The sequence below is a fragment of the Amaranthus tricolor genome, chromosome 9, assembly GCF_026212465.1.
Source record: "Amaranthus tricolor cultivar Red isolate AtriRed21 chromosome 9, ASM2621246v1, whole genome shotgun sequence".
Taxonomy (NCBI): Eukaryota; Viridiplantae; Streptophyta; class Magnoliopsida; order Caryophyllales; family Amaranthaceae; genus Amaranthus; species Amaranthus tricolor.
In genome coordinates, this window is record NC_080055.1 from 29,189,080 (window position 1) to 29,212,031 (window position 22,952).

General features: G+C 31.3%; 3 protein-coding genes across 3 annotated transcripts; 2 read left to right on the forward strand and 1 right to left on the reverse strand.

Moving 5' to 3' along the window:
- Nucleotides 1-381: 381 nt before the first annotated feature.
- LOC130823474 (uncharacterized) lies at nucleotides 382-3,288 on the forward strand. The gene is made up of 4 exons (XM_057688091.1): nucleotides 382-1,839; nucleotides 1,920-2,063; nucleotides 2,142-2,700; nucleotides 3,242-3,288. Exons 1-4 carry the CDS (start codon nucleotides 382-384, stop codon nucleotides 3,286-3,288), a joined length of 2,208 nt encoding a protein of 735 aa, XP_057544074.1.
- Nucleotides 3,289-13,518: 10,230 nt separating this feature from the next.
- On the forward strand, nucleotides 13,519-14,237 carry LOC130823551 (putative glycine-rich cell wall structural protein 1). Its single transcript, XM_057688194.1, has one exon. It carries the CDS (start codon nucleotides 13,671-13,673, stop codon nucleotides 14,106-14,108), a length of 438 nt encoding a protein of 145 aa, XP_057544177.1. The 5' UTR covers nucleotides 13,519-13,670; the 3' UTR covers nucleotides 14,109-14,237.
- Nucleotides 14,238-14,833: 596 nt separating this feature from the next.
- On the reverse strand, nucleotides 14,834-21,164 carry LOC130823550 (secretory carrier-associated membrane protein 1-like). The gene is made up of 13 exons (XM_057688193.1): nucleotides 20,868-21,164; nucleotides 19,524-19,589; nucleotides 18,860-18,973; nucleotides 18,549-18,611; nucleotides 18,127-18,160; nucleotides 17,375-17,497; nucleotides 16,878-16,940; nucleotides 16,670-16,763; nucleotides 16,388-16,433; nucleotides 16,229-16,296; nucleotides 16,033-16,081; nucleotides 15,425-15,490; nucleotides 14,834-15,319 (listed from the first exon to the last, which is right to left on the reverse strand). Exons 1-13 carry the CDS (start codon nucleotides 20,925-20,927, stop codon nucleotides 15,233-15,235), a joined length of 933 nt encoding a protein of 310 aa, XP_057544176.1. The 5' UTR covers nucleotides 20,928-21,164; the 3' UTR covers nucleotides 14,834-15,232.
- Nucleotides 21,165-22,952: the final 1,788 nt, after the last annotated feature.

Here is a 22,952-nt window from a genome sequence, read left to right on the forward strand (position 1 = left end):
AGAATCCATTTTCGAATTCCATAAGCTTTTCTCTTCTTCTTCGAAGAAAGCGGGTTATCCTCTTCGAAATAGCTGTTCAAAGCTCTTCAATTCGCTCTCTTGTTCGTTGAGACATCTTCCAGCTGAAGCGTCTAACATTTAGAGGTATGTTTCACCACTGAATTACGGATTTTTTCTTCTTTTTTAAAATTTTCTGTTGTCTGTAATGTCGAGCCTTCATTTCAAATGCTGCTTTAATTTTTGTTATTAATTTCTTGTTTTTATGTTGTCATTTGTTAATTGATTGTTGTTGCTTGAGAATAATGTATAATGGTTTCTTAAATTAGATAAATCTGTAAAATGAAGAAATTGAAAATCTGGAAAAAAGCAAGTACTTCGAAAATGCAGCATTCTGAGTTGGCAAATGAGTTGGTCAATGTTAGGAAGGATGAGGTGGAGCTTGAAAGAAATGATGTGGCACATGAGGTTGTGGATGACCTGGAAAGAGCAAATATAGTTGTTGATGTTGGGGAAATGGGACCACCAAACACATGTACGGGTTATAAAGAATGTATTAGTGCTAACCCTAGATCTGAAACAAATAACTCAGATGCTTTTTCAACCCTAAACCTTACACCATTTGAGAGAGGTTTAACCCTACAACAAGAACTTTCTGAATCTGAGGTTAGCAGTGATGATGACTACAATTGCGGTGATGAGGATGAATATGAGCATGATTCAGATTTGTTTGCAGAAAATGTAGTTTATGGTCTTGATGATGTGTTTATAGGTGATGATGAAATTAGATTGTTAGTAGATAAGGAGGTTGATGAGGAAAACAATAGAGACATATACGTTAATGATGATGAATTGGAGCTTGAAGATGTTGATTTGGGTGCATTGAATGTTGATGAGGAAGGTATAGCAAGCTATCCTACATTCAATCCTGAGGTTGATTTTAAGGGTAAGATCGTTTTGTCTTTAGGCCTTAAGTTCCCTTCTACATATGTCTTTAGAAAAGCGTTAAGGTACCATGCTATTGAATGTGGTTACAATTATTGTTACCTGCATAATGGTAGATCTAGGATAACTGTTTATTGCTACAATAGATGCGATTGCGTTAAATCGAAAGGTAGAATTGTGAACTGTGTTTGTGGGAACGATAAGAAGTGTTTTTTTAAGGTTCATGCTGTGAAGTTGAAAGATGAGGAGACACTTCAAATAAGGAGTTATTTTCCCGAGCACACTTGTGCTCACCAACACCAAAATAACAAAGTCACTGCTTTGTATTTAGCTGAGAAATACATACAGGATTGGAGGGAAAATCCAAATTGGGAATTAAAGGCATTTAAGAAACGGGTAAACAGGGAGTTAGGTTGTGAAGTGAAATATTCTAAATGCTACATGGCTAAAAGAATTGCAAAGAAAATGTTAGTCGGTGATGCTAGTGAAGAGTATAGCAGGGTGTGGGATTATGCGGAAGCAATAAGGAGGTATAACCCTGGAAGCACTGCAATCGTCAAATGCATCGGAATAGAGACACCTCCACCCTTGTTTCAAAGGATGTATATATGTTTGCCAGCATGTAAGGAGGGTTTTGTTGCTGGCTGTAGGCCTATTATATGTGTTGATGGGGCGCATTTGAAGGGACAATTTCCTGGGATTTTGCTTACCGCTGTAGGTAAAGATGGGAACAATAACATCTTCCCTGTTGCATGGGCTGTCGTCGAAACAGAAAACGTAGAAACTTGGACTTGGTTTCTAAATCTCCTTGTAGAAGACCTAAAGTCGGTTAGTTCATCAAGTAGTTGGGTGCAAGCAGGATGTGAAGATTTTACCTTCATGAGCGATAGGCAAAAGGTATGAACTTAGTTGTTTGATTTCTATAATTTGTTTGAATTCTAATTAACATTCTAAATGCTAATGTGTTCACAATGTAGGGTTTGATTGAAGCTTTAAACGCAGTGATTCCTGAAGCCGAAATTAGGTTCTGCTGTAGGCATATATGGGCTAACTTTAAGATTAAGTTCCCTGGAGAGTTGTACAAGCATCACTTTTGGAAAGCAGCAAGAGCTTACAACAAGGTATGGATGTTTCATAATTTAACTTTTACAGTTTGATTTTAGTGTTGAACTAATTAGTGTTGATCTTACCCTTTACAGTTTGATTTTGATAGAGAAATGAATCAAATAAAGAATATTTCTGTTCAAGCATATGAATATCTAGCTGCTATTCCTGCTAAACACTGGTCTAGGCATGCTTTTCCTATTAGGAGTAAGTCTGGGATGTTGTTAAATAATTGTTGTGAGTCATTTAATAATGTTTTAGTAGAAGCTAGGGGAAAGCCCATCATTTCTCTTATGGAGTGGATTAGGAGATATGTGATGCAACGGAGTGCAGCCAAAAGAGAAGGATTGGGTAACTTTAGAGGTGTGTTAATGCCAACAATCTCCAAAATGATTGAAAAAAATTCAAAGGAAATATATGGTTTGAGAGTAATCCCAGTGGATGTGTCTGAGTTTGAGGTGGACGATGATGAAAAAAGTTACGTTGTGAATTTGACCAATAAGACATGCCTCTGTGGAAGTTGGAATCTTCTTGGGATCCCTTGCAAACATGCCATGGCTTGTATTTGTATTAGAAAATTGGATGCTACTGAATTTGTCCATCAAGCGTATCTTGTAGAAACGTATGCAAAGACGTATGCTCCGAAGTTTTATGGTATGCCAGGACGCGAAATGTGGCCGACAACCACTTTAGCAAAACCTCTTCCTCCACCATTTCGAAAGATGCCTGGAAGGCCTAAAATGAAGAAAAGAAAAAAGGAAAACGATGAAGGTAAAGGAGGTAACAATCCTGTAAATGTTGTTCGAGAATTCAAGCAACGAAGATGTGGTAATTGCGGTAACTTAGGCCACAACAAAAGAAAATGCAAGAATCCAGCAAAATCAAATCCAACTGGGGGAAGTCAAAGGGTGGAAGGCCTAAAATGGGAAATCCTTGCACCAGCAGTCAACAAACGCAAACCGGAACAGCAACATCCACTTCATGTATAGTGGATCAACAAAGTCAAATATATGTGCTGATTAAGATCATTACATTAGATATGTGTTGTATGTGTGTATCATGATCAATTTGCAGAAGATTAGATGAACATGCCATGACAGCAACTTGATGAATCAGCTACTGAGTAAGATGCTACTGAATCAGCTAACAAGGGTAATCAAAGCAACATGCTATATGTGCTGTATGTGTGTATCAGGATCAATGTTCAAATCAATTGATCATTACAGTACATTACAGCCTTGAATCAATTTCAGATCAATGTTCATCATGTGCTGAACTGATTTTGTTTAAGGCTGAATCACAACATTAACCATACACATTACAGCAAAAACACCAAACACACCAAAAACATCAAACACACAGCAACCACAACAACCCACATTACATTAACCATACACAGCAAAAACACACCAAACAAACAAACACACCAAACAACAAACAGCAAACACAACCTGCAAAAGAAATTAAATTGACAAAATAAAAGATTAATTCATTCAATGATCATGAACAATTTACAATACCCAAATCACTGTTACAATTATTCTTAAATAGGTCCTAAACTTCAAATAATAGCCTTGATTAATACAACAAACACTAACAAAAAACAAACGAAAAACCCTAATGCAAAGCTTGTAAACTGATTTCCATGCTTCCTCTCAATCATCCATTTCTTCTTAATCCTTTTAATTTCTGAAATTGCTTGTTCCTTTTCATGTTCCAAGCAACAAACCCTTGATGTCAAGATCTTGATTTCGGTTGCCAATTGTCGCTTCTCCTCCACAAGCTTGTTCGTCAATTCTCTTTGCCAAACAGCCATTTCAGGTTGATCAACCCATTTAAACTTCTTGCATCCCCTCCAATTTGTATCAGGATCATAAAACACGCAACTGTTAAACCTTCTTCCTGGATTATCCTTGGTCCATGAAACCCTCATTGCAAAGGGAACTCCACAGCCACAGATTTCAGGTTTCGAGTTTTGGGTTGAGGAAGAAGATGACATTACTAATTACTAGCAAAAATTTAAGGTTTTTCGAAGGAAAACGAGATTAATTTAGGGTTTTTTGAAGAATAAGGGGAGTAATTTGGGGGATTTCGAAGAGGAAAGGGAAAAATTAGGGCTTTTTTCGAAGGAGGAAGGGGAAAAATGGCATGGAATTTCTGAAATGAAGGAAGGGATAGATATAAAAGGGGCACGTGCTTGCCACGTGAAAGTCAAACGTCTATATTGACGGTCAAACATTCAAATCCGTCAAATGGTACTCTTTTGCAAAGATAAGTATTACATAAGGTAGTTTTTTGGAAAAAAAATTACATAAGGTAGTTTTATAGAATTTTCTCTTTAATTTATGATAACGATTATAAAATGTGTTGCAAACTTTACATAGAAGTTGTGATTATTCAAGTTACATACTTTTACCATCCATTTTTGGTACATAAAATTTTCCATAATATATTTCATTATTATTTAACATACTTATACAATTAATTTAACAATCTTATATTTTATTTAATTTTATTGGGTATACATTATAGAAGCATTAAAAAAAGACAACTTTTCAAGTGAGACGGTCTCAAAGTAAGACCATTTTTATTGGACTGATGGTTTATGTATATTTACAATTTCAAAGTAATCACTTATAATCATAAAATGATCAAATTATAACTTTAAAATAGAGTCTTAAAGTGATAATCACTTTATAACTTAATTAATCACTTATAATATTAAAATAATCAATTAAAAAGTTGATTATATTAATCTGTCTCATAATGTGACGGTTTTATAGTAGACTTGCTAAAAAGATTATGAAATTGGAGAATCATGTGCATGACTATGGGCCTTCGGAGCATTTGAATTAGTGTACTTTAGTTTGGCAAAGTGGGATCCAATATAGATAATAGATAGTGATGATGTCATCCTTGACATTTGGGCTTAAGTAGGCCCATTCCACAACTTGTTTTTAATTGACCCTACATATAAAGAATAAATTAATTAATTAAGGGTGTTGTTAAATATCGCCATCTTTTTTATTTTATCGTCACTCCTATATTAATGAAATGATGAAAATGCCCCTGAACTTAAAATAACAACAACAACAACAATAATAGTAATAATAATAATAATAATAATAATAATAATAATAATAATATTTAAAATAATAATAATAATAATTATTATTATTATTATTATTATTATTATTATAAAAAAATATTTTAAAAAATTAATAATAATAATAATAATAATAATAATAATAATAATAAATATTTAAAAAAGAATTAAAAAAATGTAAAGGGGTGAGTCGCACAAAACCCGCGACTCGGCCGTAGGTTTTGTGCGACTCAGCCACGGTCGAGTCGCGCACGACTCACCCCTTAAAATTTTTTTTTTATTTTTTTAAATTATTATTATTATTATTACTATTATTATTATTATTATTATTATTATTATTATTATTATTACTATTACTATTATTATTATTATTATTATTATTATTATTATTATTATTATTATTATTATTATAAAAATAATATTTTGGAACCCTTCCCAAGGCCTGGAACATCATTGCTATCTCCTTGATCCCTAAGTCTCAGAACCCGAATGGCCCTGGAGACTACCTTCCCATATCCTGTTGTAATGTTATTTACAAATGCATCTTCAAGCTTATCTGCAGCAGACTCAAACTTATCCTGAACTCCATCATTAGCTCCAACCAAGGTGGATTCATCAAAGGACGCAACATCCTCCACAATATTCTATTATGCCAAGATATGGTAAAGCACTACGGTAGGAAAAACTGTGCTCCTAGCTGCCTCCTCAAAATAGATTTGCGAAAAGCGTATGATACGTTGAACTGGAATTTCCTGAAAGATATGATGTTTGCTCTCAACTTCCCAGCTCGGTTCATCAAGAGAATCATGACATGTGTAACTTCCACCCAATACTCCCTGATCGTGAACGGTACCCCCATGGATTCCTTCAAGGCTAAGCGTGGAGTTAGATAAGGCGACCATATGTCCCTGTTATTATTTGTGATCGGCATGGAATACCTATCCAGAATCCTTAAAATGGTGGGAAACGCAGAGATCTTTAACTTTCACCCCAGATGTTCCAAGCTTCAACTAAACCATCTCATCTTCGCAGATGATCTAATGCTATTCTGCAAAGGGGACTTGCAATCCTCAAAGCTCATTAATGTGATATTCTGTAACCTCATCTATGCTATCTGGAGTGCACGAAATGAAGCCACATGGCACAAGACAGTTTTGACCGTTTAGAAGGTGGTAGAGTCCATAAAAGTCAAGTCCAAAGTTAGATTCAATTCACTACCGCTCAAAAACTCCACTTCACTGTGGTTGAGATCATTATAATATATTATGTTTTTTTGGTGTATGTCCTAGTTCTAACTTGCAGGGCTCATTCACGCCTTGCATGCTTGATCAGTCTCGCTATAAGTTGTGTAGATACTGCACCAGAGACTGCTCACTACTATTGATGATGCCCAAAGTCTACTCACTACTATTGTTGTGGTCAGTCTGTGTTGGCATAGTATATATGGAATCTGATATATTCTAATCTGCTGTGTTGTGTTTTCTAAGGAGTGCTGCTCTCTCATGTCCGCTCTGCTACGCATTTGCAACATCTGGAAGCCATGAAGTACTGTGAACCTAATACATCTGTGCTATCATATTCTAGAGGCTTGGTTCTTCAGTGCTTTGTTTTGTACCTATGTCTTGTGCCTCTTTTTTGCTTGACACTTTAATAGGTAGTAATTCTTTATGTTGTTTCACCGTCTGTGCGTTTCTTTGAGGTATCCCAGTGATTCCTGTGCACAAGAAGAGTGAGGATGAGAAATCCTTCATAGAAGGTGGACTCTTCTTTTACACTGATGCAACTTGTAGGGGGACCTTTGGATATCTGGGTTTTTTTTACCCCGCTTGTAAATTGTTTGGTTTAGTGTTTTATGGAAAATCATTTGACAAAAAAAATAATAAAAAAAAATTTAAAGAAAATAATAATAATAATAATAATAATAATAATAATAATAATAATAATATTTTTAAAAAAATAATAACAATAATAATAACAATAATAATAATAATAATAATAATAATAATAATAATAATAATAATAATAATAACAATAATAATAATAATAATAATATTTTAAAAAAAATAATAACAATAATAATAATAATAATAATAATAATAATAATAATAATAATAATAAAAATAATATTTAAGAAAAATTTTTAAAAAAATGTAAAGGGGTGAGTCGCACGAGAGTCGCGCGCGCCTCACCTCTTTAAATTTTTTTTAATTTATTTTTAATATTATTTTTATTATTATTATTATTATTATTGTTGTTGTTGTTGTTCTTGTTGTTGTTGTTGTTGTTGTTGTTGTTGTTGTTATTATTATGATTATAATTATTATTATTATGATTATAATTATTATTATTATTATTATTATTATTATTATTATTATTATTATTATTATTATTATTATTATTATTATTATTATTATTATTATTATTATTATTGTAAAAATATTATTTTTATTTTTCTTATCATTATTATTATTTTTATTATTATTATTATTATTATTGTTGTTATTATTATTATTATTATTATTATTATTATTATTATTATTATTATTATTATTATTATTGTTATTATTATTATTATAGTCCAGGGGCAATATCATCAATTCATTAAAATAGGGGTGACGATAAAATGAAAAGGATGGCGATCTTTAAAAATTGTGTTAATTAAACTTGAATTTATGTAGTCAACCATAGTCCATTAGGTCACTCAAAAAACTATAGTCCATAAGGAGACATATCTTGAGCCATGGGTCATTAATACACTACCATTAAGCTATGGCACATGGTAAAGTATATACATGGCCCAAAAGTCTTCCTTTTCTTTATTTTTTAAAATAAGACTGTCGACCTTAAGATCAACACAAATTATTGAGAAACATTTTTGATATGAAGTTTTTTTTATGAACAAGTGCAAATTTGGTGTTGGGCCTGAGCCTGAAGCTTCAATCATAAATTTAACTTTTTAGTTGAGTTAATTTTTTAATATAGTATCAGAAGCTATCGTTACAAAATGGTCAGAGTTTAAAACTTGATTTTAATTGTCTCAATTCTAGTCCAAAAAGGTCTTATACAATGTGATAGATCATATATAATATTTTAGGGCTTTAACTATAAGTTTTAACTTTTAAATCAATTAAAGGATTAAGACTTCAAGATACTCCTATACACTTGATTTTTTTGTTTTGGATTTATCAATGGTATCCCTAAATTTTTGCACTTTATCAATGGTATCTCTAACTTTTTTCGATTATTAATGGTACCCTCATGTTATTAAGCGTCTTACAACCGTAACCTTTTCTAATTTTTTTTGTCTAAAATCGTCAAAAACCGTTAACTTTTTTTGTTTTTCTTTTATTTTTTTAATGTTTTAAATTGAAAAATAAAAGAAAAATGAAAAAGTTAAAGATTTTAGACGACTTTAAACGAAAAAAATTAGAAAATGTTACGGTTAAATAACGCTCAATAACACACTTAGAAATACAATTAATTGGCAAAAACTTAAAATTACTATTCAAAACTTGAGAAGATAGGCATGTGGGCATGTACCCTACAAGTATAGTAGGCATCAATATAGAGTCAAGAGTATTAAATTTATAAGAGTAAATCAAACATGGGGTCGGGTGGGTACATCTCAACGCGTATTTCTTGATGATAGAAAGTACTCCATATGGAATTAAATGTTAGGTTAGGCAACTCAATTCAAAATCTCCATTGCCCACTACACATGGTTCTTTAATTTAGTAAAGGAGTATCGTATAATGTTTTCTTATCCTGCATTATTAGACCTAGTTTTGTCTTCCTCATTAAAGAACACTTAGGTGGGTTGTACTATTTACATTATGTCGTGCTGGTTTGTTCACGTATGTTATATGTCGTATTTCATGTCAAATCATATTGTGTCAAGTCGTGTTGTAAATAGTATCATGTCGTGTCGTGCTTGATCACTCAGAAATGAGATCTAACTATATAAATTATATCTTCATGGGTTACTATATGTTGATTTTATTGTGTCTCGTGCTAAATATTGTTATATCGTGCCGTAAATAGTTACGTGACAAAACATTTGGAGTACGTACTAGTTGGTATATACTATGTACCTTTGTAGAACTAGGTTAATAACACATGGGTTGGGGACCTTATATGGTGCTATACAAATTAAACTTATTATTAAGTTTGAGGGAATATTATATAAGGATGCATGTTGCGCATGAACTACCTAATACCTATGATAACAATTTTTATTCAGGATAGCATCAGGGGTCGTATTAAAGAAAATAGAGATCCCGTATAAATAATATAAAATGGACCCTAACCCTCTATATTTAAAGAACTTTCGAATAATTATCAATTTAAATAAATTTATATTTTTTTGTTGAAATTTTTTCTATTTATCTATTAAAGTATTTTTCGTAAATTTAAAGTATAAGATAAATGTTAAGGTAAACTACATGCTATTATAAATAACATAACAAGAGATAGAGAAATCAACAAAAAAAAATTAGCATTAAGAGTGTATTGATAAAATTGAACAAATTAGCATCAAGAGTATATTGATAAAAAATAGTACATTTTATGGTTTTCTATTTCCAATTTAGGAAATATAGCAAGTAATATAAAAACAATGAAAAATATCACAATTATTTTAGAATAGATGAAGGAATAATTAAGAATTAATTACAAGTTATTTGATAAAAACTAAAAAATATAATTATTTGTTTAAATACCAAAATAATAATTTGTCTAACAATATTTTTAAATGGCAAAAGAGGCACCCCTTAGTAGGATTTGAATCATTAACCAATAAAATTCCATGTTAACACCTAAGTACCTAACCAGCACCGGATATAATAGATTTACTGATTTTTCATTATGTTTACAATACATAATCTAAATAGGGCCCTATTTTCAAGAACCTTGGATGACGCCCTGTGCAGCTGCACTGCTTGCATAGGTGGTTCACCAGACCTGGGTAGCATGTAAAAGTAGACGTGTTGAAATAGTCGATTATTTAGATTTTAAATCGATGGAATTTAATTTAATGAGATAGACTTTGTGTGCATGATTTATGTGTCAATTTAATTTTAAAGTCAGATATAATTATTATTTTTTAATTTTCGAATTTGAGTTGGTGGGATCCAATATCATTTGACAAAGTAACAAAACAAGATCTTTAGATTTGAGTTTCAGCTGAAGCTGTCCAATTAATAACGAAGTAAAGGCTTCTCATGATCAGCCAACATCTTACTACCATCTAACAATGTTTTTGCATTAAATGTCAAAATTAATACAGTTCATATAAATATTTCTTTTCAATTATCTCTAGTTGGAACAATTTGGATTTATTTGACAAACAATTGTTAGTTAAATTGTTGGCTGTTTTGATTGATTGAATTTTTAGCTTATAAATCACTTATTTAAAGCTAGTTTTAATCAGTTGTTATGAAGTTAAAAAGGACCATTCCAGTATCTCGCACAATGTAGAGTTTGAGGTGGAGGATTTTCTTATTCTAAAAGACGGACATATCATACCTGTACTCCTCAAGAGGAAGTAAAATGGGATGCATGCAGTTAAAAAATCTATTTATTATGAAGTTATTGGTAAAAATTAATTATTAAATGTTTATTAGAAAAAAAACACATTAAAAGTCAAAACTCAATTTAAAAATATGATAAATTACCCTACTCTTAATAATCAATTGTAGCAATGTGATAGGAATTAATATAAGTGCACCAACTTTCTAAACAACTTTGACCAAAGAGGCTCCAACAGCTACAAGTGTAACACAAAAGTCATCCTACTTTGAGTTTAATAATAAATAAACAAAAATTAATTATTGTGTCTATTTTTATTTGATGTTTCCACAATAAATTCATAAGTGATTTTTGAGTTATTATAAATTTAGATATATGAATGTAAATCTGTTTAAATATTTTATGTCTTGACGTATAAAATTTTTTTGAAGTATAAAATTTTATTACTTATTTTTTATAATTTTTTATAAAATATATTGGTAAATATTGAATCTTAAACACATGCTTTAAAATAAAAATAAAATAAAAAAAAAAAAAAAAAACATATGAACAAGGGAGTATCATTATTTAATGATAATGTCAATACATATTTACATTTTAGCGACACTAAATAAAAAGTCTTTTATAATTATTGAAAATTCTGTTATTTTGATCATTAAACTTATTAATTAATTTATGGTCCTTTGGTTGCAATAATAATATAAAAAAGGTTTATTATAATAAAATGATTTTTTTCTAGTGTTCTAAACCTATTTTCTCTAAAACTTAGTAAAATATAAATGACATTCAAATTTGTTTTATGATAGCTTAATCAAATTAGTCACAATTTTATCCGGCTAGGATGTGGGCAGGCCACCACACTCATTTTCGCCCGACTTTGTGAATCGACTATGAGGATTAATTCGAGGTAATTAAAACAGATTTGATAATTTGACATTTACTTGATCTGTAATTAAATTTTATTTTAAAATAAATTTAATATTATTTAAAAATTAATGTGAACATAAAACTTAATTTTGAATGAACGCAAAATACCTAACTTAAAATCGAATGGATAAACCGAATCAAAACCTTTACTTTTTTACACGTTTACATCTAAAGTTACAAATGCAATGAAAGCTACTCTGTCTGCCCAAATTGCCACAATTGTAAGAGCTCTTTGCCTCTTTATAACCATGATTAATGTCATCCAACCAACTCCATTTAATTAGTAGGTCGTCCTTCCTGGCTTCTATTAGTCAACATTAAATATAAGGCAAACATAAATTCTTGTGAGATAATAACTACTCTAATTGGCCGGTCTATAAAAAATAATGTAGATTAAAAGTAGGGATTAAACTTTATTGAGTTGGACTTAAAAAACGTCTCTCAAAAAGACGGTCTTTCAGTAAAAGCGAATCTAAAATATTAATAAATTGAGTTGAATATTCACTTTTACATGTGTTTAATCTATGACTGTTTTGTATTATATTAGATAGTGCCCATGCGATGCATAACTTTATTAAATTTTCTGATATATCTGTATAAATTAAGAGATTAAAATTTTAAGAAATAAATTGTACATTATAGTTATATTTCGTTTCACTCTGAACAGTTATATACATTACGTATATTATATCATATTTTGCATTGTACGCTATATAACTATATTTATACTTTTATTTTTTTTATTTTGAATAAAGAGCAAATGGTTCATACCAGGAGTACAATACGAAATTATGATTTTTTTAATAAAAAATAACATACCAATTTTTGCAAACAAAAATAACATTACATTAATTTATAGAAGTGTAAATATTACTACTATTAATAACCCACTTTAAAATCAAATAAAATACATACAAATATGTAAAATTATTTTATTAGTTTAAATGACAAAGATAATTTTTTCTCATAAAAAATATAAGTGACTTATATAAAGATAATCACAACCTAAATCATTTTAAAATTAAGCATTACATTTAAGTAACCAATAGTATAAATAACAAAAACAAATCCTAATTAAAGTACATTATGTTCGAACCATCTCAAAATATCCAATACACTAAATAATATTCAATTAATAATTAAAATTGAAAATATTTTAAAAATAATTGAAATAAATGAAATATAATTTATAGTTTTCTTATACATAAAATGCGATTTGACCTAAAATGTAAAATAACAATTAATAAGAATAATAATATACACAAAATAAGAAAGTAGTAAGTCAAAGTTAATCATAATATCAATGACATTATCATTAAATTTTATAGGAAAAATTTTTAATTAGTAACCGAATATATATATATATATATATATATATATATATATATATATATATATATATATATATATATATATATATATATATATATATATATGTATCTATAAAATAAAATAATAATAATTTAGAATTTATCCTCTCCACCAACATGATTAATTATAATCTAAAAAATAGTGATAAATGAAAGTAAAAGTGATTAAAAAAACTATCATAACATAAAAATGTTCTTCAATTCAAATAATCAAAGCTTGTCATTTCTAATATGTACAAATTGTGGTCATTATTAAGATATTAAGTAAATTTTTTTATCTCTGATTTGATGTAATAAAATAAAATCTTATATATTATGTGTTTTTTTGTTATAATAACTACACTACTTTTTTTTATGTGAAAGTTGTTTTAAGAGAAGTATAGCTATTAAAAACGCAGAAAATAGTATTTTATAACTACAATAACAACCATAAAATCGAAAGTTTTAATACAAAATATTATGTAATTTAAAAAAGTAATTAATTTTTTGAGATAATATATAGTATAAAGAATTGAAAATTATGGATATTTCTTTTCATGTGACTCAAGTTTTCTTCATCCATTTTCTCTTTCCCACTTCCCTAATCTTAAATGCTCTCCACCTTCCTATATATTCATCTCTTTACACCTTCATAACACCCAAAACCAAGCCCTAAGAGTGATCATACAAAGTCACAATAATCCAAAAAAAATAATATGAACAGAAAACTAGCAAAAACTTTCCTATTTCTTACACTTCTCATATTCTCAACCCTAAGTCGAGCAGCCCGATCCGACCCGAAACCTAAAGGAACCAAGTCCAAAGGTGGCAGTGGTAGTGGTGGTGGTGGTTTAGGAGGAGGTAACTTTTTTGGACCCGGTGGCGGGTTTGGAATACCCGGGTTTAATGACCCGGGTATATCCGGAGGCGGGTATGGATATGGATTTGGTACACCAAGTGGTGGTCATGGTAAAAGTGGGACCATAAGGTCTAGTATGGTATGTAAGGAAAAAGGGCCATGTTATAACAAAAAGTTGATATGTCCTGCTAAGTGTTTTTACTCATTTAGTAGGTCCGGCAAAGGTTATGGTGGTGGAGGTGGTGGTGGTGGTTGCACCATGGATTGTAAGAAGAAATGCGTTGCTTATTGTTAAAGTTTTAGATAATATAGTAATTTGGTAATTTGATCAACTACTATTACTATATATATATATATATAGTATGTGGATGTTGATTAGAGTGGTGTAATGCAACTTAAGGTTAAAACTTTGTTTTGAATTCTATATATGTTTCTATTTTTAGTAAATTTGGTAAGACTTGATGAGTTTTTATGTATTTTGTTCTTATTAATAGCATATTTGTATTACTAGTAAGGATTTTTTTTAGACTAAGATTTTATACACTAAATTCATGTAAGACATCATCACTTTAATTTTAGCATTTATTCAATTTTTTAAATCAATCAGTTTGAATTAATTAAAATTCATATAAAATATAATCACTTTAATTTTAAGGTTTAAATTCAATTATTCTGAATTAATTTGACGAATCTAAATCTAAATCAAATGTTTTAGAGCTTAAACTTGATATAGACTTAATAACCCAACTAATGATCAATATGAGATTCATTTTTAACCTTTTTCAAATTTATTTGGACTTTGAATAGATTTTAGACTAATATTTGACCTATCTGTTTCAAACCTCGCAGACCTTTTAAATATAAAGATCATCATCATCAATCTAATATCCCGCTCGAAAATAGGGTTCGAGTGAGAAAAAATAACGTACAATCTATACCCAAACCCCTCCAGAAAAGAGAGACAGAGAAATATAGTCAATTTTAAATGTAAAAATGATAGAAAAAAAATTAAATCGCACTTGGATGATCAAAATGTGCAAGAGATAACCGGACAACAATCAATCAGCATTTAGACTGAGATTATGTATGTACAAACTCATATATACTAGCTCTTAATGGGCTAAAAACTTTATATTAGAACAAAAAAGTTATAAAAAATTGCATTTGAATACTCAATAACCTTAAAAAAAATTAATTATCAATAGTATATAAGAATAATGTACCTAAAGTTGCGTTAAAAAGAGCCCTCCAAAAGAACTAGGATAATCAATTGGAATAGCAAACAGAGAAACCGAAAAGTATATATGAGTGAGACGTAAGAAATGCGCAGCTAAAACGCTCAATTTTGGCTCTCTACCATACACAATTAAGGTGATCGCTCGCTATTCTGAAATCGGTAATAGTGTAGTCGGGATGGTATCAAAACGCGGCTCTCATAGCACCTCTTGCTGCCTCCTGCCTCATCTGTGCTGCCTTTCCGCTGCCACGGAAGTACATGTATACTTGCTGCAAATTGATACGATTTTAATTGTTGATGTACGATGCAATTTTAAATTGATTTACAATAATCCGAAGAAATTAAATGGAAGAAAAAGGAATCGAGAAGACTACCTGAAGAACCCATACGCTGAGTACTGACTCGAGGCAAAATAGTCCGAATCCAACGAAGTAGAATATCTGCGGAAAACAAGTTGGGCCGATTAAACTAGAGCTTACGTTAAGAACTATTCCACATAATACCCAATTCAAAGCTAGGATGTCAGAGTATTGTGAGACTAGTAACACATTCGTCAGAATTTCTAGGAGGATAGTGCAAAAATATGCCCGCATCGCATGACACCGATGCATTATAAAGGTTTTAAAGAACTTAAACGATATTTCCTAAAGGTATTAAAAACCTGCATTCAGGGTCGTTTCGTCGTGGGATATCTCATGCTTTCGGCCGGTATTAAGCGTTACGATAACCGCATCACTCCAGTTACTGTGATTGTGACTGTACCCGTAATTTTGCACTATGACTAGAAGTAATATGATATGTGTATCAAAAATCACGTTACAATCCTTAAAACCTAATCTCTCCATCTGAAAACAAATTTGGCCTTGTTAATCTGAAATCGTATCACATTATACGCCATTAAACCACCCCCGGTTTTTTTATCAGTATATTGTAATGAAAAATATAGTATTCAGAGGAAAAAAGTAAGAAAAGTGCGACTTACACCAACTAGGGCGTTCTTGCTGATAAGATCAATGGCCGGAAGGATGCCACTGTTGACAAAGAAAATATAAGTTAGCGGAATCTTACGCAAATCCATCTACTAAAGATCTCACAATAACCGATATCTCATGGATTGGCATCATCAAGAAATGCGGGAAAATTACTCGACCCTCGCAAAAATAAAGCACAGCACTTACGCAAGAGATTTTCCTTTGAAGACAACAGGAGGAGCAACAGCGGCAAAAATACAGAAGCCAACATGAATCTGCAAAGAGAAAGGAAAACGGGAGATGAATCGGAATTGTCTTCACTAGGATGAACGACTATAAACCATACTTCAAAGTCTAAGTATTTACCAAATAAAACAAGAAAAACCATCCGAAGTTCAAGGCACTTTCAGTCCTGTTAACATATAGAAAATTCCATAAATCAGAACAATGAAACATAATTCACTATTTAAGTCGCCTTTTTGATTTGCGATTCGCTCAAAATGGTTCAAAAATAGCCTAAAACCGACCATAATTCGCTTTTTTCAATACATGATTCACGAGGCAATTAGTGAATCACGTGACACGGAATCAGAACAATACCCAAAACATTCTTGAAAATAATAATATACATTAAGTGGTTCCAAGTACCTGAAAGCCCGGTAAAGTGGACGATACCATAACACATATGCACCAGGGATACCCGATATAAAGTAGATGATAGCAAGGAACCATATAGTTGCATCTGAAACCGTGACACGAGATGGGTAGTAGATCAATTATAATGTCCCATCTATCACAACGGCAAAAGCAATATACGTAGTAAAGCAATTAACGGCAGCAAAGTGTATATACTCACCACCACCCTTTATCCAAGCAGTAGTTACCGCTACAATGTTCCAGGTGAGACACAAAGTCAACCCTGCAACATACGAACACGCAGGATGTCAAATCAGGCAATCAAAAAGAAAATCATTGATTTGTGGCCCCAGTGCGAAAGATAAAAAGGCCCTTAAATACGTAAGGCGTAATAATATTATAATACCCCTTTTGTTTTGTATTGGTGATATTTTCAATATTTATAAAAAAAAAAAAACCATAATAACTCACATTACATAGCAAAAAATGTAAATTATACCTAAATTATATTCAAGTTAATATCAACCTTGTAAATGAAATATATTTTTTTGGTAAAAAATTTGGGCGTTGGGCGATAGCCCACTTTGCCCTTTGCTAATCGACGGCCATGAAGAAAAGCGATCAGCAACGCAAGAGCTTTTGGCATAGAACGGGGCGAAATCAAAGGGGTAAAGAATAATACTTAAATGCGATAAATATGGAAGAAAAGGAACAAACCTAGCAGTGTCGTAAAAGCTGTGTATTGCAACTTCTGCAGATGAATTGGTATCTCATTTCCAATATCATGATGGATGATTGGGAAAAACGGAGGCCAATTCTTCTCTTCAATAACAATTCCAGCTGCAAATTAAAAGCAGGAATTAGAGCCATGCAGTAAAATTGCTATCAAAAGTCAAAACCTTTTAGAAATGTTGAGCTTTCGAGACAACTATCACAAAAATAATTAACAGATCCCACCACATTGAAGTCTGATGCGATCCAAACATATGTGCCTTCACCTCGAACTAGGTTACGGAATAGGGACTTGTAGGACTATTTTAGAGAGCTCCAAAGGAGTTGCGTTTTTTAGACTTTTTGAGCATCTTTTTGATTCTATGTAGCACAATTTGACCATCAAAAAATAGTGGGTACATAAAGTTTAATCTTTAAGAGTTTAGACCATTGAAAAATACCTCGAAATATGAATTGAAAGATGAATTGAATATACTTGAACAACATTTGAAGATGAAATAGGAAAAGACTTCACAAAAAAACTTCTATCCTTTTAATTTCTTTTTGACCATGCATTGCACATGTTACAAAGAAAGAAAACCTCTTCAGGCCGTAAAATCCCAGAGAAATGATACACCAAGGCACAAGCACAGAGAAAACGTTTAAAAGCAATACCAATCTTGCAAGTTTCAAGGTATTTTTGCACAAAAACTATTAAACAGATAGGATAAGTAAGCTGATAAAACAATTAAGTATACCTCGTTGTGCTGCTTCTTCTTTACGTTTAAGCACCTGCGTTGTTCAAAAAGACTATTAAAATTTAACAAATAGCAAAATGAGTTGCCAGAACTTCTTGATCTTTCTCGAGTCAAGGGACTCTTTGGCCGCACACTCCTTTACGGGTTTAAGTTGCCGCCTTTCTTCCCTCCCCAAACCCTAAACATGATGATGGCAAAAAAATAAACCAATACAAGCTGAGTGCATGCTTTTAGGTTAAGGTGTATTCCAATGAGAAGATACAATCTCAAAGAAAAATAGTTTACAAAAAATGGATGTTTGTTTACCTAGTCAATGACTACAGATCGAAATGGGTGTCTGTTTACCTAGTCCCTTGAGCTCAAGGTAATCAGAAAAAAAATAAAAGGTCAATACTCATACAACGATTAGCACATAAACTCACCTCTTCTCTTTTTCTCAATTCTGCCTCTTTTGCTTGAAGTTCTTTCTCTTTCTTCTTTAAATCCTACATTAGAAGGCCAAGTCATTAATAAATATGTCAAGGATAGCAACCAGTGTTACATAATTCGCTAGGTAATTCGCCTTTTGAATTAGCGATTCGTTTATAATGGCCCAAAAGTATCCCAAAACCGACCACTATTCACTTTATGCGATTCGCGAGAAGATTAGCGAATCATGCGATAGGTAGCAACCACACAAAAAATGAAAAGAGACAAGGCAGAAAAATTGCAGTGCAAAAATTGTTGGAGCTACCTTTCCTGAATCAAGGGGGATATCCACTGTAGCAGTAGGATTGTAAAAATCAGCTGGCTCAGGTGGGAGAGGTGAAAGCCTTGAATTTGCGGCTGGAGGTACACTGCCAGGATTCTACACAACCCGGGTAAATGTCAATATCAACTGAGCAAAACAATTGAGATAGATAAATTTCAATATTAAAAACATAAATTTACAATTAGTAGAGGAGATAAAAGTACTCGACATAGCACAACAACAGGACTGAAATACAACAGAAAAACAACTGCATCAACACTTTCAATTTTCAAGCTTGAACCTTACAATTTAACAAATTGAGACAAATAAACTTTATCTAAAATCTTGACCAAATGATTTACTACCTGATAATCACAGGAAAAACAACCTAGAAAACAGTTCATCACATTAGAAGTTCAGAACTAACCTATCATCACCATCATCATCGCTAACATACCCAGTGTATCCCGTTCATAGGAACTATGATCAGGGCTTGGGGAAGGAAGGAAGTCGGCAACGCATACCCATGTAGGAGAGTGCGGCCAAAGAGTCCCTCGGCTCGAGAATGATCCACAAATAAGAAATGAAAAATAAGCTAAGGACCCTCCTACAGCCCACGTATAATTCATACGAACAACTGATTGCAAAGAAGAGAAACTGTGCTTACAGTCATGTAAAAGGCTCCTCCTCCAAAATTCGATTGGCCAGACGATTTGGCCTTCCCTCCTTGTTCCTAGAGATAGAAGAGAGCATTAGAAATTTTTTCTAGCATAGAACCATCACGACGTAGTTTTAGCAAGTGTAAAAACATACAAATAAATTGTATTATTTCACATGAGAGAATGAAGGAACAGGAAAAGAAAATGATATGGCCAAAATTACCAACACATTAAACATTATCATAAAAAACAGTATCCAAACTAGAAAGGTTGCATCCAGATAAAAGACAGACCAAGATACTGACCGTCAGTAAGTAACCACATTACTTCAAGGTAGCTAATTTTCTCCGAAATTTTTCCTTTCTCATCTCATCCCTATCTTATAAACCATTCCATATGACTGATTGACCACCAAAATTATCCAAAGGCACAAATATTAGATTTGGGTGTGAAATGTTAACATGTATCCAGATTTCGAAGATGGGTTGGATTACAAGGATTAACATCATCAATCCGCAGCCCACTTTCAAGCAACCAAAATATTCATGCATTAGAAACTATCTTCCGAGATTAACCACCTAATCAACAAAATTCCAACAACAATGCCCTAATCCAAAAACCATTAGCTCACAAACCATTAAAATTTTCCAAATCACCCATCTCGTGATCATACACTTCACCCTTCTCCGATACATCATTCAAAATGGCCAACTTTAGCTATAACAAGAACTACAATTGGGTGCAGCATGTTGGGATTGGGATCAATCAGAGGACTAATTAGCCATTACAAGGAAAAGCAAGATACGTTCATAACCCAATTCTAACCGCCGTTACATAATTCGGTAATCTCCTCACGAATCGCGAATAAAAAAAGCGAATTAGACGGTTTTGGGCATATTCTAGGGCAAATTTAAGCAAATCGCAAATTTAGAAAGCGAATCAAATGTAATATCACATCAATGTATTCCATGATCGAACACAAAGAATCAAAATCAACCCCAAAAAAATGCCCTAATCCAAAGTGCATCAGTCACTTCATATACTTCCACTAATTAGAGACTAAAAATTCACCATTTTCTACAAATCCATAACTCACTATTTGAATTTTGACTAAAGTAACAACAACAAAGAAATCAACCTAGATCTGAAAAATCTCAATACCTAAAAATTGAAGATACCCACAATCAAAATGCATAATAAAAAAAATATAATCAATGAGAACTACCCATTATTACATCAATAAAAACATGCCTAGATTAGATATGAAACTTTTTTTTAAAGAAAAATACAAACTTTACAAATTTAAATAAAGGTTAAATTGAAAAATATTTATGGAAAGGAAATCAACATACAGAAAATGGATTGACTTCATCTCCTTCATCAAAAGGGTTAGGATCATAACGACCTGCCATTTTTTAGATCTTCCAAATAAAATCCAGATTACTAATTAATAACCCTTTGCTTGAAATCGAAAAATCTTGAGAAAATTGGGAATGAAGCAGAGGAATTTTGAAGAGGAAAAAGTGTGGTCTTTGGTCAGCAAAATTGTAAAGGAATTGGGTTGTTATTTGTCAAGTCTTGTGAATCATTTGTGGCATTTTTTTTGCTTTCTCATGTTTCTTCCTTTTTTTAGTGTGCTTAGTTTATTTAACACAAAGTATTAGTATTTGCTTTAGTTTTACTTTATGTTATTACTATTATTATTAAGATCTTGTTAGTAAGGCAAAAATAATTTTAATTAGTAAAAAACTATATTCCAAAACTTTTAATTATATAAGTATTAATTATACTATTAATATAGCTTACAACCTAAAATTTATCACCTAATCACGCGTTAAAAGGTACTCCTTCCGTTCCTATTTGTTCTTCCTATTTGGGTATTTCACAAAGATTAAGAAAAAGAGAATTTTTGGTGGTAGTGGGTATTATTTTAATTATATAATTGTGAGAAGTAATGATTGTATTGGAAGTATGAGGTTGTAGTGGGTATTATTTTAATTAAATAGTAGTGTGATGTAATGATTGTATGGGAAGTATGAGAGAGAAAATAATTATAAATAAAAGAAAATGGGTACATTAAAAGAAAAGGGGGATTTTAAGGGGTAAAAGTGAGATAAAAACTTTCTAAAAATAGAAAGTATTCTAAAGTGGAAGAACTTTTGAAACTACCCGTTATAGTAATGTGGAAGATCAAAAAGGAACGGAGGGAGTATATGTTATTTTATCTTTTATTTTATTTTTTAAAATACTCTTTCAGATCTATGTAAAATATTGTTCTTATAATGAGTGTTCTAGAATGTTCTTTAAATAAACATTTATATATTCTTAGTTTCTTAACTGATATTGCATATAAAAAATCGTGCATAATATAGGATTTAATTTACTAATTTTATTAATGAAGATATAAACGATAATTATTCCATTTTAAATTCTGTAAGACCTTATACAATATTTGGCTTTTTAGTATTTAATTAAGTAAAGCAGATTCTAGTAAATAGTAATAAAAAATATGAAGTTAATTAGGGGAGAAGAAATAGTCATGAGAAGGAGAAATTTGATTTTGCAGCACTAAGAAAAGTGGGTTAAGCAACCCTCAAGGTTTCTTGGCCCATTTTATTACCAATTTAGGAAAAAAAATCAAAGAAATTTGTGTTTTGCCCCACGTTAGATGACACTATTTGACATGTGTTATATGTTTATGTCGTGTTATAAATTATTGTTTGAGAGTGATCAACATGATACGATCCTATTACAATATGACCTGCTTCTACATGGTCCACTCGACCACTCTAGAATGAGCGAGTGACTATAGTGGTCCAAAACAACAAATTTCATATGTGCTTATCATGTAAACCCAACCAAAACTTACCCTACCCTAAGTGCAGTGGATTTAAACTCCTAATCCTAAAGTTCCAGCATGTAGAATAGTTCAGGACATGTTTGACAAAAATAGTTGCAAGAGTGGTGATTTGTTGTGAAATTGACTTTTAGCATTAAACTAATTATATGTTAAAATTATATTCACCAATAATTAGTTTGAAAAATATTAAAACATGTTTTTAAAAGGCATATTATGGTGCTTCTTGCAAAATGATACTTACATTACTAATTCACTTCACATTTTCAAAATATTACCTAAAACTTTATTAAATACTACAAAACACTATTCGTCAAATACTATTAATTATAAGTAAAAAAAAAAAAAAAAAAATAACCAAAGTGCTTGAGTTGACTGTTAAAAGTCACATTTCACATCATAACACATTACTTTTAATAGCAAACTCAAACAAATATTTCGCTTCACAATATGTCACTTTTAGTAATATAGCAAACTCAAACAAACAGAATAGCAACTTTTAATATGAGTCGGGAGACTCTTTGGCTGCATCCTCCTTTATGGGTATGAATTGTCATCTTTATTTTCTCCTCAGACTCTG

Excerpts from the sequence above, each read along its gene's own strand:
- LOC130823474 (XM_057688091.1), top strand. The coding sequence starts at position 382 with ATGCAGCATTCTGAGTTGGCAAATGAGTTGGTCAATGTTAGGAAGGAT. Across the intron at positions 1,840-1,919 it reads TCATGAGCGATAGGCAAAAG|GGTTTGATTGAAGCTTTAAA; the intron begins GTATGAACTTAG and ends TTCACAATGTAG. Across the intron at positions 2,064-2,141 it reads CAGCAAGAGCTTACAACAAG|TTTGATTTTGATAGAGAAAT; the intron begins GTATGGATGTTT and ends TACCCTTTACAG.
- LOC130823551 (XM_057688194.1), top strand. The coding sequence starts at position 13,671 with ATGAACAGAAAACTAGCAAAAACTTTCCTATTTCTTACACTTCTCATA.
- LOC130823550 (XM_057688193.1), bottom strand. The coding sequence starts at position 20,927 with ATGGCAGGTCGTTATGATCCTAACCCTTTTGATGAAGGAGATGAAGTC. Across the intron at positions 18,161-18,548 it reads AATTGAGAAAAAGAGAAGAG|GTGCTTAAACGTAAAGAAGA; the intron begins GTGAGTTTATGT and ends TGAACAACGCAG. Across the intron at positions 16,434-16,669 it reads CCACTTTACCGGGCTTTCAG|GACTGAAAGTGCCTTGAACT; the intron begins GTACTTGGAACC and ends ATATGTTAACAG.